This window comes from Dermacentor albipictus, unplaced genomic scaffold (assembly GCF_038994185.2).
Source record: "Dermacentor albipictus isolate Rhodes 1998 colony unplaced genomic scaffold, USDA_Dalb.pri_finalv2 scaffold_19, whole genome shotgun sequence".
Taxonomy (NCBI): Eukaryota; Metazoa; Arthropoda; class Arachnida; order Ixodida; family Ixodidae; genus Dermacentor; species Dermacentor albipictus.
The window spans coordinates 4,281,248-4,299,706 of record NW_027225573.1 but is presented as its reverse complement, the minus strand read 5'-3'; the positions used below and the strand labels follow the sequence as shown (position 1 = coordinate 4,299,706).

Genomic DNA, 18,459 nt, shown 5'->3' with positions numbered 1-18,459 from the left:
TTCAGTTCAAGAAACCATTGGTTAAGCAGTGTGTGCACAAGTTGCAATTAATGTGCACCCATCACACACCACGTGCTACAATGCTTTTACGATGTAAATCCAGAAAGCATGCCACCGTCTAGGTAAAGACAGCTACCACAACACATACATATACAAAAAGAAATTGCCAGGGAAAAAGGGCTATCTCGACGCCTTTATCTTGAGTCCCTCATGATCCAGACTACGCCACACACTCTGAACAGGAGCGATGGCAATCTGCCGTCAGTGTATGTGCGCTGCCTGCGTCACGTGTTCTAGACTATTTAAGCGAGCTGCTCGAGCACCTTTGTTTATTTTACCTGTGAACAAGGCTCCCGTGTGGGAGCCGAAACGTCTTCTTTTCTTTTAAATCTTTATTTGGTCGGCGAAGTGCCCCGGGTTTTTGTTTACCCTTTTAACCATGTTTCATCCCGACCAGGCGGGCTTCCGTCAAACACTGAACTTCAAAAAGAAATTACCATATTTCCTTTGTCACTTATTTGGTCCATGCTGTTGCTGTCAGGGGATGGGAGATCGTCCTGCAATGTCAGAGTTTAATCCCAAGGAATTAGTGGTGAAGCAATGTGTGCACAAGTTGCAGGCAGCCAATTTACCATGGTGGTCGTGCTGACAGGTGCATGGGGCAACACCTTTGCTTCTAATGGGGAAGCAGCAGTTTCTTTGGTTGATTCATTCTGTAATGCATTAAAAGGTGTTGACATCTATTGCATGCTTGTAGACATGGTATATGTACCATAAGCCTGTAAGTGCTGCACCATGCAGTCAAATTAACTTACTCGGGCTGACTGATACGCACGTCGGCGAAGTCTTGCCAGTGAAAGCTCTTTCATATGAGCATCCTTGTTCTCATCATAACATGATGTCCTTGGCAGGTTTTCAGTTGGTACTGCATTTTTTTCAGCCGCTGTCTTTGACATGCTACATCTGAAAAAATAAATGAATTGTTTATGCTTTATTGTGCCTCAATATGGGCTGCACCCAGAATTTTTTTCTTTTTACCTCAGAAACAAGGCCACAATATTTATAAAAAAACATTTGCAAGGAAATGAAGCACGGTTTGAGTGTGCAAGGCTATGCAACGTTGTACACCGAATGTAGCATCTGCAAAACGTAGTTGAAAGCTGCTCATAACACAAAGTACACAGGTGCAAACACAACCACATGACCGGAGTAGTTTTGCCACTGACTTGGGGATGATTTAATAACACAGATAACGCTAGCTTAGGTACTAATACTGCACATACATATGCGACACGTCAGTAGACGGCGGACGCCGTAAATTTTCCTCGAAACTAGCAAACGCGTGTAAAATTGACATGTGGTGTCGCGTAAGTGGCAAACTTCTGCAATGAACGTGATAGGCTCGCCGTCGGTGCGAAATACCAGTGTCATATGGCCACTCTTGAGCACGTCGGAGATTCTCAAGTGCAAGTGGCAAATTCGTAATCAGTCGCGCTGGGAAGTGCCCGCGTGCAGTGCGCCTGTGCTGCTTGTTCATCCGCACCACGCATGATATTTATTCCGCTTTAGCATGCCACATACGTGGCACGTTTACACTCAACACTTCCGGAACTTGCTAGTACATCATTCGTAAACATTTGAATCTCCGACGCCCGTATAAGTTGCGCGAGACGTGCTGGGCATCAAAAGCCTCCCGAGTTACAGCCGGGTGTAGCCAACGAGCGCAGAGGTGACGTTGCTCGCAGAAACCGCTGTGAAGCGTCGATCATGAGCTCTAATTACAGCCAATGTGGTTAGCGAGTGCAGAAGAGACGTTCCTCGGAGAAACCGCTGTGACAGGTCTCGAACCTGTGCTCGAATTTCGCGTTGCGGCTAACATATGCAGCAAATAATGCATAGCCCAATCGCCAGTGCCCGCAATGCGAAACGTGTTTACATAAGGTGGCACAGCGACATGTATAATGGCCACGCACAATGGTCATGCATTAGGGTCGAGTTCACAAGTTCACAATAGTGTCTCACCTGGTAAGGAGAAATTATCCCGTGCAAAATGCCGTGAGCAAACAGTCACTGTAAGCGTCACAGCCTTGCCGATGCGGAGGTTAGCGATCCACCTGGTTCTGCGGCTTCAGCCTTTGCACTCGGAGGGAAGTGCGTGAACGGAAATATCGCTATCCTTCCATCTCGCTGGCACGCACTGAGGAACACAGCAGAACTGCTTGGCCGTTCGCTTTTTCTTTGCTAGCAGCTTCATTCTTCCGTCCTCGGCAGCAGCCTCTACGGCACACACGGCGACTGGACCTCCGTATTTCGTTTCTCCCTACTGCCGCTAGGTGTCGCATGAATTGCTGGAGTTGCGAATGGCGGCGCGTGTCCGCGTAAATATCACATGACTGTTCAGAAGGGACGGCGCGCCGCAACAGGTGGCGCCACAAGCTACCCTCATTTCGGCAGCGCCCGCCGTACGCTTCTGTTAGCTCCAGTACGCTTGCGTTACCATGTAGCCGGTAGGCCGAGTTAAACCGCATCGTTTGAGCACGCACCACAAAGACGTGTTAATATTCATCAGATGCAATAATCGCGGACAGCTTTCTGTATACAGCGGTAGTTAAGAGCGCGAGCTGTCAGCTAACGCGCCTAATCTGGCTCATGAGCGCGCGAGAACAGCGCAGAAGCAAGCGTCTCGATCGCGCTCGTAGCAATTCCCTTGCATAGCCACAAAAAGCTGTACCCGACTAAAGGCTGATAGCGGTAATATTTTTCTTTCTCAGCGCAGCAGTTTTGCGGCTAAAACAAGCTCAAAGAGCGGTTGTACTGGTGGGCGCGGCTCTGGTGCTACTCAAGCGGCGTTTTTTTTTTTTTGCACGCACAGCTGCACAACCTGAACACGATTGCTTCTGCTCTGTAGCTAACAGCATCCCAGGGCGAAGCCGCGCTACTTTCCACCAATTTACGACAAAAAGCGCGCTATGCACCCTTACTCGTTTTCAGGAGCATTCACCCGATTGTTAATCATTTCAAGACGCACTCTAGATGAAAAATGAATAAAACCAGACTAGAAACGCTTGCTTGCCAGACACAATAGCCGTTCGTGGCCAGAACTTTATTTCAGGTCAGCCAGATTCTTACACTTTTAGGACCGTTCGTGATTTCGGTTTGGCATTAATTATTTTCGTTTGGCGTGCTCTTCTGTGAGATCAGAGGAAAAATTGGACAAAAATGGCCTCGTAAACTTCTGGACAATCAGCTTTAGCTGGGCCATTTTGTGAGGCTCTGTGGTGTCCTTCAAGCACAAAAACAACGGATTCTTTATAAGTGACGGCAGCACTTGGTCTGCAAACTTAAGCGGCGGTAGCCCCCTAACAAGCACAGGAGCCACACTTGATGCAGCACCTTCCAGGCGGCTGACGAATCCTACGAAAGCCAAGGTAGGGTACTGATAGCCCTCCCCGGTCCATGCCTGCTATGATGGCAGTAGTAGTAGACTGAGAGGCTGGTGCCCTCAAATTAATGAGACAGTCCTCACATCGCTGAGACAGTCCCCCTTCGCTGTGCGCCCGCTCGATTTGCCGAGCGGAACGCAGCAATACACCATCGCGGGCTATTTTTACTGCCTACGAAATGTAAAGGCTCTCAGCAGTAATTGCGTTCTTGGCACGTATGCGGGCAGCAATCAGAACAGCCGGAAACACTGTGTTCAGACAAGCACAAAAACACAACGAAGAAGCCGCCACTGCTACCGCTACGCCAGCCCGCACTCGACGTGGGGGTAAGTTCTGGCGCCACGGAGAGCAGCGGCGGTCGGGCGAACTAAGAATGAACTAAACAAGCAGTAAAAAATCGGCGGCTACGGAGGCGGCGCCGGTGAACAGGTCGCGAAGTAATAAAACCGGTCGTGGTGTGCATTCAGTGCACGACCGGCTTAATAAAGCCGGTCGTGATTCAGTGTATAGTTCCTTCATCTTTAAATATAGTTGTGCTACTTTTTTTATTACTTTTCGCACTTTTGTAAGCCTCGTATTTATTTCTTTGTGTTAGTGTGCTTTTTATATTTGTCCTTGGAAATGTCAGCGCCGACGCACGCGTATGTGGAATATGAGGACGGAGGCTCGGCGATCGTCTCGGTAAGCCTTATAAAGGATTACAGTCCCAATGACATGAACGATTTGGCGTGCAACAAGCGCATTTATTGGAGAGACCGTGGAAAACACTTCGAAGGCGAGGAAGGATACTACTCCGGCAACATCATGGTGTTGGGATGTTGCCGGAGTAGGACAACACTTCATCATTTCAACACTCCATTTGCTTCGCTGGGGTTGATCGCAGGGCAAAGTTGTGACTGGTGTTGTAGATGTCGCGGGGGGCTTTTCTCGTAGCTGGGTGTTTTTTTTTTCGTTGCGACGATATATTGAATTTTTCACAAGTATTTCTGCAGGAGGGCACATGTAACAGGCAAACGGAGGCCTCAGGAAAGCACCTGAGATTATAGTAACAGGTGCAGATCGCGGTGCTTTGCGCTGCATTTCATGCAGCCTCTATGTCGCTAAATGAAGCATGCGCACAGCGCTGTGTGCGCGTTCCTTTATTGGGTCCAGTTATCGTAACGTGTCCTGATCGACGAGATTAGTGCTGCGATCTTATGGCGATGACTTTTCCAACGTTATTCCTTCTCGCAGCATCAGTGGTCATAGTGACGCTCCGACCGCGCTAGAGTGGCATAGAATCGGCGTAAGGCATTGTCACATTATCGCGGCCTATCTTAGCATAAAACTCACGGTGCGATCGTGGTTATAACATAGGCGGCTTATATGTCATTGATAAAGGAAATGGGAAAATACCTGAAAAAAATGTAGCCTTGTATGTGCTCGCCACGCGTTACTTGGTCTGAAATGGGGCCTCGTTGCCGACTCTACCGAAAATTTTAGCTCAACAGACCCTATGTTTCTCATTTGACACGTGCGACATGTGTTCAAAAGAACGGAAACCTGCTGCATCAAGATTTAACCTGCGTTAATTAACACACGTTAGCACGCAACATGTTAACGGATGTGATGTGAAGCAACAAAATGCCCATGCTGTAGTGTGCTTGTTTTGGGGCACTTACTGCTTCCGCTTGTTACTTTTCCTTTTCTGTATGTCTTGTAGAATCACTCAGTTATATTTGGCGCCTAATGTCTCTACATGTGTCATTATTATTGCTTTTTAATCGGTAACTACGATGACCGTCACAAATGCCATATTTTATTGTAATCAGCATTTTGTTTACATTATCCTTCAGGTGGCAAAGCTGATTTGATTGCGAGGATGTTGAAGCAGCACAAGCCTGTTCCCATGGACGTGTTTGAACAATCAAGTGAGAGACATCGCCACAAGCAGAAGCCAGCCCTCAAGGTAATAATAATGATAATAATGCTTAAACAATTGCAAAGTTTTCCGAAACAAATATTATGCAATTTCATTTTCCTCTTGCCATTTACATTATTACTAGGATGTACCAACAAAGGAAAAGCGGCGCCGACTAGAAAGTGCAAAAAAATCAAGAATGCAGAAGATCCTTCAGAAAAAATCTGCTGCTGGAGATACGGACTCCAGCAGTGAAGATGAGTTGGTGCCCCGAAAGATGCTGAAGAAAGCGGAAAATGAAATTGCAGGGTTGAAAAACAAGTTAAGGATATCCGAGCAGCAGCGGATTGAAGAGCGGCAGCAAAATGAGAAACTCCACACTTTACTCGAGGAGAGCATGAGTGAGCAAAAATTTATTTTTAAATGACGGTGTCAATTTGCTTAGAAATTTACTTTTCCAGTATTCTGTGTCGCCTCACAAGTGTGCTGTCAGTCCTTGTGCATGAATGGCGTAGTAAAATGCCTCAGCATGCAAGCTAAGGTTTTAGATTAATGCTAGTCAGTGGAATTAATTGTGCTATGTGTGGACATTTATGTGACAATTATGATTGTGTTTATGTAAATGTGCACCATGCAGACTCCATGGAGGCCTCCATAATTGAGGCACTAAGAAAAGCCGTGCGGCAAGGCTGCCTTCACAGGTATGTAATGTGGCATGTTGATATTTTATGGGGAGCAAAATTTCATGATTTTGAAATGTCAAGTCAAGTCATGCACTGTTTCCCATGGACAGATTTATAAATTTGGTTACTTGACGATCTAGTTTAACCTTGTGCTGCTGCAATCGCACTTCTATCATGACATTTCTTTGGCAGCTGACATGATTTGCACCCATAGTACTTGATATAGAATTTCTCATCTAAGCAGCAGCAAAATAATATTTGTCGATCTACGTACACGAGTCTAGCTGCATCCTAATAAACAACTAATAAATGACACTTCTGTATTGCTCATGCACTGATCTCACATTTTGCAAAACTTTAGCCTGTTTACCTTTAACCATGGAGGAAGGAAAAAGATAGATGGGAGCGTACCGCAACGCGATTGAAGCCAACCTGGTGACCCAACCTGTGGTCGCATGCCGAAGTTTGCGGCTGGTTTTAGTGTTCCCACTCTGCAGGCAGAGCCACGGCAAGGCAGCTGAACAAGCGTGCACCGAATAAATATTGGCATAGCTACTGGGAACCAAACGTCTTAGCAGATCTCGACCAAAGAGGTCACATGTTGGGCCACCACTGTGGCTTCATGGAGCGTTCGCTTGCCAAGGCTGGCAGCCTGACGTAATGCTCCCTCCTATATCTTTCCTTCCTCCATGCATTTAACTGCACAATTATCAATGCATATCTCTAAGCACGTGGTAATCTAATAGCTACAGCAATTTGTCTAAAGCAGCTAAACCTTTTTATTTGCAGTAAAGTTTTGTTGTGTCAAAAACAAAACACTACAAGCCTTAATGGCCTTACTCTTTTACCAGTGCCTATTGGAGAAAATGTAAATGGACTTCGGATAACTGTACTGTTCTTCAATTGCCCTTTAGGGTTGTGCTGCAAATGTTTGCAGCGATGATTTGCAGCAAACAGTGCGGGAAGCTACCATGAAGCCATGTGAGGTGAGAACTTCATTGGCATTGGTATATTTATTTGTTAGAAATGACTATGCATTATGCATTGCTCATTATTTATGTATACAACTTTAAAACAAATCTAACTTACCACGAAATGCTAGTGTAAACTTGATGGTATTGAGCTTTGGTGTCGTATATTTTATGCTGAATTATAATTTAAGGTAATCAAACCAAGGAATGGGGAGTGTGTGTTACTCAAAAGCATTTCTAGTTTGCATATGTACGGCTTTGTTATGCGCTATGCACATTTCGTGCATGTTAGTGCACGTAATACTGTACTTATGGCTATATACTAGTTACTGCGGATAAGCTTTTCTTTGCTTCTTTGCACATTCCTGCTTGTGTACAGTCTAGCTTCTGTATCACTGATGAGCACTAGGTAGCTTTATTGTGCAATGCATGGAATCCTGCTCATATGTCTGCAGTGTAGATTTCTCAGCGACAAGATCATTACAATTGTTTTCTGAAATAAAAATGTGTTTCGCAGTGCAAGAAATAATGTGTAAACTTTCATTAAGGGTTATGTTTCAATGCAGTAGCAGTATAATTAGCATAGTGGCAAATTGAGTGAATTGGCATTCGTTGTCAAATAAACATAACAGCACTAACAACAAGAAAGAAAAAATATACGACACAGAAAAGTGCCTGTAGCACTAGCTGTTACTTCCGTTTCAAATTTAGCTAAAGTTATACCCACCACTGTGGTTCAGCCACTGCGACGTCGTACCACAGAGCACAAAGTAAAAAGAAATAATTATCAGTGTTGTGAGCCACAATCCAATGAAGCCAGAATTCAAAACAGCTCATGCATCGATTTATGTGTACATTGACGAACCTGAGGTTTTAAAAAAGTGTCTGGAGCCCTTTACATGGCTTTTCTTATAATCTGTGGGATTCACGTCCAAAGGCCAGGTTATTATATCTCCTTTGCATTAAACAGCCATAGGCAGAAAAAGCTGATACTCGCTCATACTTGCTCGCCTATATATTTGGAGGCTATGCACTCACTCGCAGTCATCGGCACTTGCATTCATGAAAGAAAGAAAATCTATTCCCCCATAGTGCAATACAAAATTGTATACAGTATCATGTGGCATTTGCAGTTGCTTGCATTGACACTTAATGGTACCCAGTCATGATAATTCTTGCATCCACAACCATTCACTCACATTACATTCACTCGCACTTGTGGACAGCCACCTATTATACTCGCATTCACTGAAACTCGCTGCCACCAAATTTCATTCATAGTCGTGTTTATCAGCACTCGCTGCTATCCATACGTCCCCTCAAGCTTGTTAACACTCCCATTCATACACATATCCTTGCACCTATCATTACTCACTAGCACCCTGCTATGCCTGTGAAATAAGCGTGGAGCAAGTACGAGTTGGTAGACTTGTGAACATTTTGACCTATACAAATTAAAAAGCTGGTGTTTTTCTTCCAGCGCAGCAATATGCAATAGTATAATAATTCACTACAAGTTTCTGGGGCTTTACTAGTTCTCAACAGTAGTGATAGCACGTAGTGCTCTGCAGTGTTGCATAGTTGTCACACATAGGCAACACATGGGCCGTAGTATTTCCGCCAGCAAGATAACCTTATGCATTCAGCTGAAGAGTACCATGTAGTGTGACACAAATTTTTACGTGGTTTAAAGCTTCAAATATTGGGTAAGCTTGCATTGAATTTAGACTGAAGAATGCACACACTTCAGGTTGTCCCCATGCAGCAACCAAATGAACAATCAGTGTTTGATGTTTCTCTTTCCTGTTGTGCTGCATCATTCCTACATTCTGCTCCCAAGCAATCGTTTTTTCTAGCCCAGACATATGTTTAAGTAATATGTCTATGACATATGTTAAGTAACGCTTCTTGCTTCTCGGTCCAGATCTATGTGTTTTGAGCCATTGGCAAGGAAGGTGGCAGGTTAGGCCCTGTTTAATTTCAGAAAAGGGCTTAAAAAGAACTTTGCCATTGCTCTTAGACACTTCGCATAGCTTCTTTATAGTTCATGTGCTAATGCTGATAAGTCTGTGGCCTACACATTTAAAGAATTGATGTGTGGTGGTAATTGCAATGTGTTTGGTTCCTGGATTTCAGGATAATTTCATTCAGGAAAACTCCCGAGTGGCAATTGATCAGCAACAAGAGTCTACCACACTGTATGAGGTATGTATACACAATACATAAAAGCCCAGCTAGTGTGTTTTGCATGGGGCTGCGAAAAATTAAGATCTGAAAATCTGAACAGCCAGAACGAAGACAGATTTGTGCGCATTTAGTTTGTACTTTGCAAGTCTAATGTAGCAGACACGGGACTATAGATGATATTGTTGCTTTCGCCACTTTATCTAAGAGAGCGGATGCTGAAGTGAGTGGGCGAAAGCACTGTCTTGTTAATATTTAGCAGAATAAAATGACCTAGTGAACATTGTCTTTAGCTGTTTTGGATTGCGAGCACTTTTTTCTTGAAGCTAAGCTTTTTTCCTATATTTTTCTATTTCCCCTTTTCCTAAGCCTGTGTTTGGCATGGTTGCTGCTGCTACGGTATCTTTGTAGGTATGATTATTGATATGTATATGCAGGTTTATGTGAAAAGATTGTAGGCTCCAACACTTGGGCTGACATAGCTCTGTACGCTCTCGGACTCACTAATGCCAGTTAGCATGCTGTATTCTGGATAAAAAGAAAGTTGCAATTTAAGATGTGGGTATAATGATGACTTGAAGGTATTTTTAAATCACATTGACCTCTTAATGGAATAACATGTTATATCCAGTGGCACCTTGGGTTTAGGCATTCGGCATGTGCCACTGTGACCCAAGGGGGTACAGAATTATTAAATTTAGCTAGATGTGTACCATACAAACATCATGGTGTTGCTTTTGTCATTGTTGCATCGCTGCATGCAGTAGACATCTCTCAATGTGTATCTGCATCTGCTTTGTTTGGCATTTGCAATATGGCATAACCTGTGAGCAGTGTAGTGCATAAAGAAAAAGAAATTGCATGAGACACTTGCACACATATGTTTATGGTGAACAAACATAAACATTGCATAATTAAAATTACAGGTCCCACAGGCTGAAAGTAAACACTATTATATGCACCTTTACTTTTATAGCACTTCATTAAGCATGTCACTAAGACTTTGCTTCACGTTGACTCGAGTGTGTCTTGGATCTGCATTATTATTTTTTGTTGTTCTGCATGGGCTGCCACACTGTACTGCTCAGTTGTATTTGTTCTCTAACCTGCATCTATTGTACACCCTTGAGGTACTCGTTGCTATGATGTGCTATCAACTTGCTATTTGTGTTCAGGATTTGGATCTCGGCACTGCCCCAATGGATGGTGCACTGCCAGCTCATGGCGAGTCGGCAAAGCCCAGCTGCGTCCTTGGGCCTCGAGAAGAGGTGGTAGGCAGCCAGGTAGCCAGCCATGTGCCTTCCACCCATGTGAGTGTATAGATTTATCCTGATAATAAGCCGCTATGCTTGCTAGACAAAGCCTAACGAAGTGTTTATTTCCTCTTGTTAAACTTTGTGTCATACTGAAGAACTAATATTGCCATGAATGCACTTGCAGTTGGTCTGCTTGAATTTTCGAATCGTACTTTGTATTCTAGTTTATGCCAACTCATTATGAGAATCGTGCTATGCGGATAGAGCTATCTGCCTCCTGCTCAGAAGGCACAGTACGCACCTCTTTGGCCTCTGCTTTACGTAGACGGCAACCCCAGACTGACCCACCCGGGAGAAATCGGTAGTTGCCCTTTCCTATCCTCCTCTCTAATCTTTGTCTTTCTCTTGCTTTCGATCTTTCCTGTTTCCTCTTGGCTTCCTCTTACTTCCATTTTTTCCAAACAGCAAGGGTTAACCTTGTGTGGGATAGCCAACCTTGGTTATAACAGATTTGGTTATACAGTAAAAGCTCGTTAATTCGAACCGCAAGGGGAAGCCGCTTCAGTTCGAATTAACGAAAGTTCGAACTAACGAAAGTGAAGAAGAGCAACAGTACACTGCGATTTGGAAGCCGAAGGGCATGTCAGAAAGTGATGGCGTGTGCCGCGGGCACACGCCATCTTCAAGTCGAAGCTCTGGGTCCGACTGTGCCACACCACCGATGTCCACCGAAACGAACGTTAGCCGAGGCTTAACACCATCACAATGAATCGCGACGGCCCATACCTCCTAAGCTGAAAACAGAGGTGCACAACCAATGATGACTGCCGAGACAAAGACGCTGAACATGTGAAGGTGGCGAAGGCCCTGATTCGTTGGTTCTTGATTGCAAGCGCAGCTGCGACGTACTTGATTCGCTGTGTTTTGGCGCTTGCCGTGCCATCTCCGCACAACATTAGCAGCTGCACAAGATTTGCAAAGCCTCCGAGATTCGCAACGGGCAAGATGTCTCGGAGGTTACGTAGAACGGAGATGCGGCAGCCACGCTGCCTTCTGGCTGACCCCGCGCCGGTTAGATTTTTTTCCGATTTTGCCTTCTCTCGCCGTTCTCTCCGTTTCCGAGGCAATACAGCCTTGTGTGTAAGCAGTAGGCGCGTTTCTCTGGCCGTGTGCCAGGCGAGCATATATAGTTCGAATTATCCGTGAGGGAACCTTCTCGCGTTCGAATTAACGGACTGTTTTATACATAGACTTCTGTGGAGCTTGGCCGGACCAAATCGTACAGTTCGAATTATCCATAAATTCGAATTATCGAAGTTCGAATTAACGAGCTTTCACTGTAGTAGGGTACGTACAGCTGGCGCCTGCAGGACGTGTTTTTTCACGGTCTTGCATCATCCCCTTGTTGGGCTTCATATGGAGGTGGGTGGTTGGCGGTGCTGCTGAATTTCCGCATATCCTTATGGCATGTTCTTTTCCCCCACTTGCTGATCGCCCTCATAAACGAGGGCGCACCGAAGAAGTAGTTAGCTTCTATGGCCAACATAGTGAAAACTTTCCCAAATTCAATGTGATACATTCCGAGAAAACCGCAATGTCCGTGAGAATGATCTCCTTTTCTGGTGTCGAAATCAATAACCAATGTTCTTGGTCAAGGCTATAAACTTTCCAAACTTCCAAGTGGAGATCTCCTTTTAGAACTCCGAGATCAAAATCAATATGAAAGGCTGCCGAATATTGTCTTTTGGTGACGTTCCCGTGAATGTGACGCCGCATCGCACCATGAACACCAGCCGTGGTGTTGTATTTGATAGTGACCTGATTGATCTGACAGAGTCTGAACTACTTGAAGGCCGGGTTGACCAGAATGTGATCAGTGTAAAACGAATCAAGATGAGGTGCGATGGTAAAGAAATACAGACTAAGCATCTTATTCTCACATTCGGCTCAGGTGTTCTGCCTGAAACAATCTAGGCAGGCTATGTGAAGATCAGGGTCAGGCCATATATACCAAATTTCCTCCGATGCTTTAAATGTCAAAGGTTCGGCCACAGTTCCCAGAACTGCTATGGCTGAATAACCTGTGCCAAATGGCAGCGACCATGAACATCCGTCCGAGTCATGCGCGAACACTGCACACTGAATTGTGAAGGGGAGCCTCCTGCGTACTCGCGGTCCTGCCCATCTTGGAAAAAAGGAAAAGAAATAATGGCAATCAAAATCAAAGAGCAAATTTCGTTTAAAGAGGCACGCAGGCATGTATCTTTCTTGCCAAAGTGGCGCGTCGGGGCAGTGCCCCATCTGCCTCCAGCGGCTGTCCGGCCCATACACAGTGAGCCGGCAGTGCCGTCATCTGCCCCCTGGGCGGTTGCAGCTGGCGCTGTTCCACCGTCCGAGATGAAGGGGCCATCGACCTCTGGGCTGGTGGCCTCAAAGGCCTCATCACTTAAGAGGCTTTCTCGACAAACAAATCGCTCTCAAGAGCCGGTGTCCAGCGCCTCGCAGGAGGCGATGTACACAACACTTAGTCAAACGGCACCACCAGCGCCTTAGGAGCGGCGAGAATCTTGACCGTTCCATAACAGAGAAACATCGCATTATGGGACCGGCAAAGGGCCCTGCAACCTAACTTTTCTTGTTAGACACACAGCACTAACCTCGTTCCCATATGGATACGCAAATATTACAATGGAACGTGAGCGGACTTCTTCACAACCTTGACGATGTTAAAGAACTCCTCCGCAAATTCACTCCAAAGGTGCCGTGTGTACAAGAAACACACCTAAAATTAATGCAGACCAACTTTCTAAGGCAATATGCCACTTTCCGCAAAGACCGTGATGATGCACTCACCTTCTCAGGGCGTGTAGCCGTAATAGTCTATAAGGGCGTTGAATGTCGGCAAATAAATCTTTGAACCTTCCTCGAGGCAGTTGCATTACGAGCTGTGCTATTTGGTCAGCTAATTACCGTTAGTTTGATGTACGTCTCCCCTTCCTGTCAACTTACTAAAGCAGAGTTTCACAGCTTCATCGATGAACTTCCTCCACCATATATAGTCGTGGTGATCTAAATGCACATAGGCCCATGTGGGGCAACACATGTGCGGATGCGTGTGGGCGCCTGATAGAAAATTTTGTTTTCTTTAGGTGCATGCTTATTGAACAAAAAAGAACCAACATACTACACTGTTACACATAAAGTATACTCGTCCATAGACTTGAGCATAGTTTCGAGCTCACTATTTCCGTACCTGGAGTGGTCTGTTCTGAAGAGCCCCTATGGGAGTGACTACTTCCCAATTACATTAAAGGTAACAAAACCAGATGCATGCTGTCCGCATTTTCCTTGATGGAACCTCGAATCAGCAAACTGGGAACTTTTTTCGAGAACTCGCATATTTAGGCGGTGATGACAATTCTGATTTTAACGTAGATGATGCTGTGGCATACCTAACTGATTGTGTTATTGATGCTGCAACAAAATGTATTAAACAATTTAACGGACTGGCAAAGAATCGTCGCAACCCATGGTGGAATGACGAATCTAGGAAAGCCCTAAAAAAATCAAAACAAAGCTTGGGGATTGTATTACAATTCTCCAACAGCTGAAAACCTTATTTCATTGTGGCCAGAATATTGTCTCAGGCTTTTGCTACCCTGAGGTTTGACTATGTGGTAATTGAATGCTACACTAATGAACTTGTTTGGCGTGGGAAAATTTGTGTTTATAGCATTGAAGAACCATTTATAAAAAAAACCTTTAATGTATCTCCAGATAGGTTCTGCTTACGTAGTTTGTAGCTTACTTTTTGCCAGTGGCGATGCTGGCTAGTCTTATAGCACGCGCTTGATGCACAAGCAATGTGGAAATGAGGTATAATCACATTCACTGATTATGGATGCTTATTGTATGCAGTCTTCTGTAGGGTATTCTTTCTAATGTCAGGTTTGATATTTTTTTGTGTAAAACAGAAAAAACTAGGAAAGGTAGGTTGGCTAGCCACACAGGTGTGCTGCTTTTATTTCAGGAGCCAGTCCCAGCACCTGCAGAGCTGGGTGTGGAAGCTCCACTCTTCACACCAGTTGGTGGAAAGGCAAGCTGTGTTTGCTTATCTGAATCAAACTAGTTTATGTCATTATAAACGAGAATATGTGCCGACTACTTTACTCGGTACTAACTGTGGAGCTTAGTGTATGCAGTTGTCAAAGCAGCCAGTACAGCAGTGTTCTGAAGAAATGACAGGTGCTGACGTGCTAGTATTTCAAGTTCATTCACAGTGCATATAAAGATTGTCATTATTCCACTAAAATTCGTATTTCTGGGAATGTACCACTCCTACAATTGTTTTATTCGTCTGTTAAAATAAATGCTCTGCTAGCAGTGGTGCATTGCTGTGTGAGCAGGAAAAGTCGACATCAATCGTCTATGAGCAATGGTTTATGAGAGTACTTATGTGCAGTAATACCTTGTTAACTGAAAGTAGTAAAATCTGGAAAAAATTTTGAGACAAGTGAATTTTCCAGATAATCAGTCGTGGCAATTGCAGTGAAAAGCTGAGTTCGTTTTAAAAAATTTACTGCTACTGACAAGCTTTTCAACAACAGCTAAACATAAAGGTTTCAAAGAAATAAATAAAAACATGCCAGAGATATCAATCGGCTCCATTTTGTGGCACTGCAGTCTTACTCTGTGCATGAAAAGTGCGTAGGGCTGGTCTGCTTCGTGGTAGCTCCTGGACCTAGAAAAGCGTCCTCGAGCCGCTTCACACATCGCATGAGCTGATCGTTTCCGACGCTGCATTTAACTTTATTTCGCAGCAAGTGAAGCACGTTTCTTGTTTCAGCAGATGTCGGCACCTTTTTAGGTCTTTCATTATCATTGCCTTCACCACCCCTTCCGTTTGTAGCCATCCCAGCGATTTCGGTGTCAGTAAATCCACCTATCACCGGTACATCCTGGTTGCATAGCACACACTTGTAAATGCTCATGTCGCTTTCTACTATGCAACACACGTAGCACAGGTTTACAGGGAACCCTGCCACAGAAAGCGATGTGAGCATTCACGAGTATGCGCTATATGCAAGCAGGGCATACCGAAACGCATGCTGCACATGGGTTTTTATTCTATGCTGTATAGACTAAAATTCAGTGCCGCGAGCATTGTGTAGAATAAACGTAAAACGGAAATTGGACCTCTGATGGTAAATCGCATGCGTTGCACAAAGCGAACACAACGAACTGTGTCAAGCATGCTATTTTGCCGGGCCTGCCTCTGCGCATGTCTCGCCCATCACATGATGTTCTACATGGTTGCTTGACAAAGTTGTTATGCCACTAGGATCTGAGTTCACATCCTAGGAAAGTGTCCACTTCGTGGTAGGTGCAGCAGTCTTGCGCGAAGCTTGTTTAACGGTCCTGCGGCAGAGTTCTTGTTCCACTCTTAGTGAAGATTTTGAGGTATCCGCTATTTGGTCCAAAAATAGTTCGATGCCTTGGAAAAATTCCACTGCCGATTTTTTTTAGATAGGAGAGTGAGTTAACACGGTATTACTGTAGTATGATGAGGCAGCTCAGGAGTTCTTACCATGTTTACTAAGTAGTGTGCCAAGGCCTTGATTCAGGCTAGTTGGTCTCGTACTGGGAGCCTCAATATCGGTTAAAATGCAGGGACAGATAAATGACTACCGCATATGGTGCTAACTTCCAACTGCTTATTTTGGAAAGGAAGATGTCCTTTTATGGACTCTCCACACGTCCACAATGGTGTGACATCCTGTAAATGACAGCACGCAAACATCACTTTTTAATTAAGCAAGTTCTTTATGGGATGGTGACAGGGACGTAGTGCTGACGCACCTATCTGCTAAGTACCGAGTATGAACAGCTTCTATTACCTCGCATGTCAGTGGTTGTCTGGCTCTGCCCACGATACTGCACTGGTCAAACAAATGTGCAACCACACTTTCTACAATATTGGGCCAGTGACTCACTGCCAAATTTCTTTACACTGTTATTATGCTCCCGTAGCCAATCATTCAGGCATCATCCTGTTTGTCCTACATAAGATTGCAGATTGCATTGCAGGTGTAAGTGGCAGATGACGCAGTGGTGTTTGGCAACAGCATTCAGGTTAGTCATCCAGCATAGCCTTGCTAGCTTGTTAGGTGCAGAGAATACTAGTTGTACATTCAATCGCTGGCCAATCTTTTTTGAGCTGTGTGATAACTTATGAATTTAATAAAAAGAAAAGCCTCGCAGTTAAAAAACAATTTGTCCTGGTCTGGGACTCGAACCCGGGACCACTGCCTTTCCGGGGCAGCCGCTCTACCATCTGTGCTAACCTGGCGGCTAGCAGATGGCAGGGCGAAGTCGAACTTTTTGACAACTCGAAGCAATTAAATGCAAGAGTTTGACCTAATATTTCTGCGGAAAACCGCAAGGTAAACAGGGGCGTGCCAAGGCATTGATAATCCGCAATCGCAAATCATTCGCAGCCATGACTGTGGGCAACATTCAGTACGAGAAAAGAGAGCAAAAATAAAGTTTGGTTTAAATTTTCTCAGCTGCTAATCAACCCCTTTCTGCAAGAATATCTTGGCAATTGCTATGAACGGTTGGATGTCTGCTTTACCCTTTATTAATTACTTCTCTCCAACTTGCGGGTTTCTGTAGAACTATTAGGTCAACCGCTTGCCTTTGCTTCGAGTTGTCGACAAATTTGACTTCGCCCTGCCATCTACTAGCCGCTTGGTTAGCTCGGATGGTAGAGCGGCTGCTCCGGAAAGGCAGTGGTCCCGGGTTCGAGTTCCAGACCAGGACAAATTGTTTTTCGACTGCGAGGCTTTTATTTTTGTTAAATACATAGGTTATCACACAACTCGAAAAAGATTGGCCAGTGATTGAATGTACAACTAGTATTCTCTGCACCTAACAAGCTAGCAAGGGTATGCTGGATGACTAACCCAAATGATGATGCCAAACTCCACTGCGAAAAAAGGCGTGAAAATAAGTTTGTTGATTGTGCCTCGTGCATCATCGGGCAATACACCTGCAGTGCTTTAGATTCTCTATGTAGGACAAACAGGATGATGCCTGAATGATTGGCTACGGGAGCATAACATTGTAAAGAAATTTGGCAGTTAGTCAGTAGCGTGCCATTGTAGAAAGTGTGGTTGCACCTTTGTTTGACCAGTGCAGTATCAGGGCAGGGCCGGACAGCAGCTGACATGTGGTGTAATAGAAGCTGTTCATATTAAGTACTTAGTAGACAGGTGCGTTTACATTGTGCCCTTGTCACTATACCATAAGGAACTGGCAGCATACGTTCTAGGAGCGAAAAAATAATAGAGTAATGCAGAATGTTGCAGGAAGCTCATTGCATAAAAGATATCTGAAATAGTTTAAGTCCTGCATCTGTTGCGCTACCCAATAAAGAAAAACCCATGCTAACGGTGGTATCCTACATGTGCGTGGAATGTGGTTTGGTGAAAGTACCATGTGTTGAACAGTTGCTTATGCTATTGTGTAGCATTAAGAGCTTTTTTTTCAATGCCATGAAACCAGTTGAAGACTTGTGCCCTTTCTGTCCTGTCATCCTTTCTGCATTGTAAGACATTTCTTTTTTCCTCCAGAGGATTAGTACTTCTATTCAATTAGTTCAGCACAGCACGTGACATTAGGTATTGCCTAATGACTCGGGCTCTGAGCAAGGTATGCGACTATTGTGCAATGCAAATAAGCAAAAGCAGTGCTAGTGTCCAAGTGAAATGACACAGCAAGTCAACATTGCCTTGTCATTGGGGGAAATTGTACAGGGATGCCAAAATGTGTCATGCCTTGTTGTGTCTTTATTCTCGCATTTGCTAGCTGCCTTGCATGACACTGCATTGGCCACCTGCCTTCAGAACTGCATAATTGCCCTCTGTAGTCGTGATGATCATGACCACGGTTTCGTTCGCAGCTGTTGTGACAAGTAGTAGTTCATTGTGACTTGGTGCAATGCATGCTGTCTCACAAACG

At 44.7% G+C, this 18,459-nt stretch overlaps 1 protein-coding gene and 1 long non-coding RNA gene across 2 annotated transcripts; one reads left to right on the top strand and one right to left on the bottom strand.

The window, feature by feature from the left end:
• Positions 1-681: 681 nt before the first annotated feature.
• On the bottom strand, positions 682-2,160 carry LOC139052137 (uncharacterized). The gene is made up of 3 exons (XR_011509725.1): positions 2,023-2,160; positions 816-963; positions 682-713 (listed from the first exon to the last, which is right to left on the bottom strand). It is a non-coding gene; the product is annotated as an uncharacterized lncRNA (long non-coding RNA).
• Positions 2,161-3,946: 1,786 nt separating this feature from the next.
• Positions 3,947-17,665, top strand: LOC139052191 (uncharacterized). Its single transcript, XM_070529265.1, has 9 exons — positions 3,947-4,124; positions 5,279-5,391; positions 5,489-5,744; positions 5,981-6,044; positions 6,941-7,012; positions 9,134-9,202; positions 10,357-10,491; positions 14,468-14,533; positions 17,633-17,665. Exons 5-9 carry the CDS (start codon positions 6,998-7,000, stop codon positions 17,663-17,665), a joined length of 318 nt encoding a protein of 105 aa, XP_070385366.1. The 5' UTR covers positions 3,947-4,124; positions 5,279-5,391; positions 5,489-5,744; positions 5,981-6,044; positions 6,941-6,997.
• Positions 17,666-18,459: the final 794 nt, after the last annotated feature.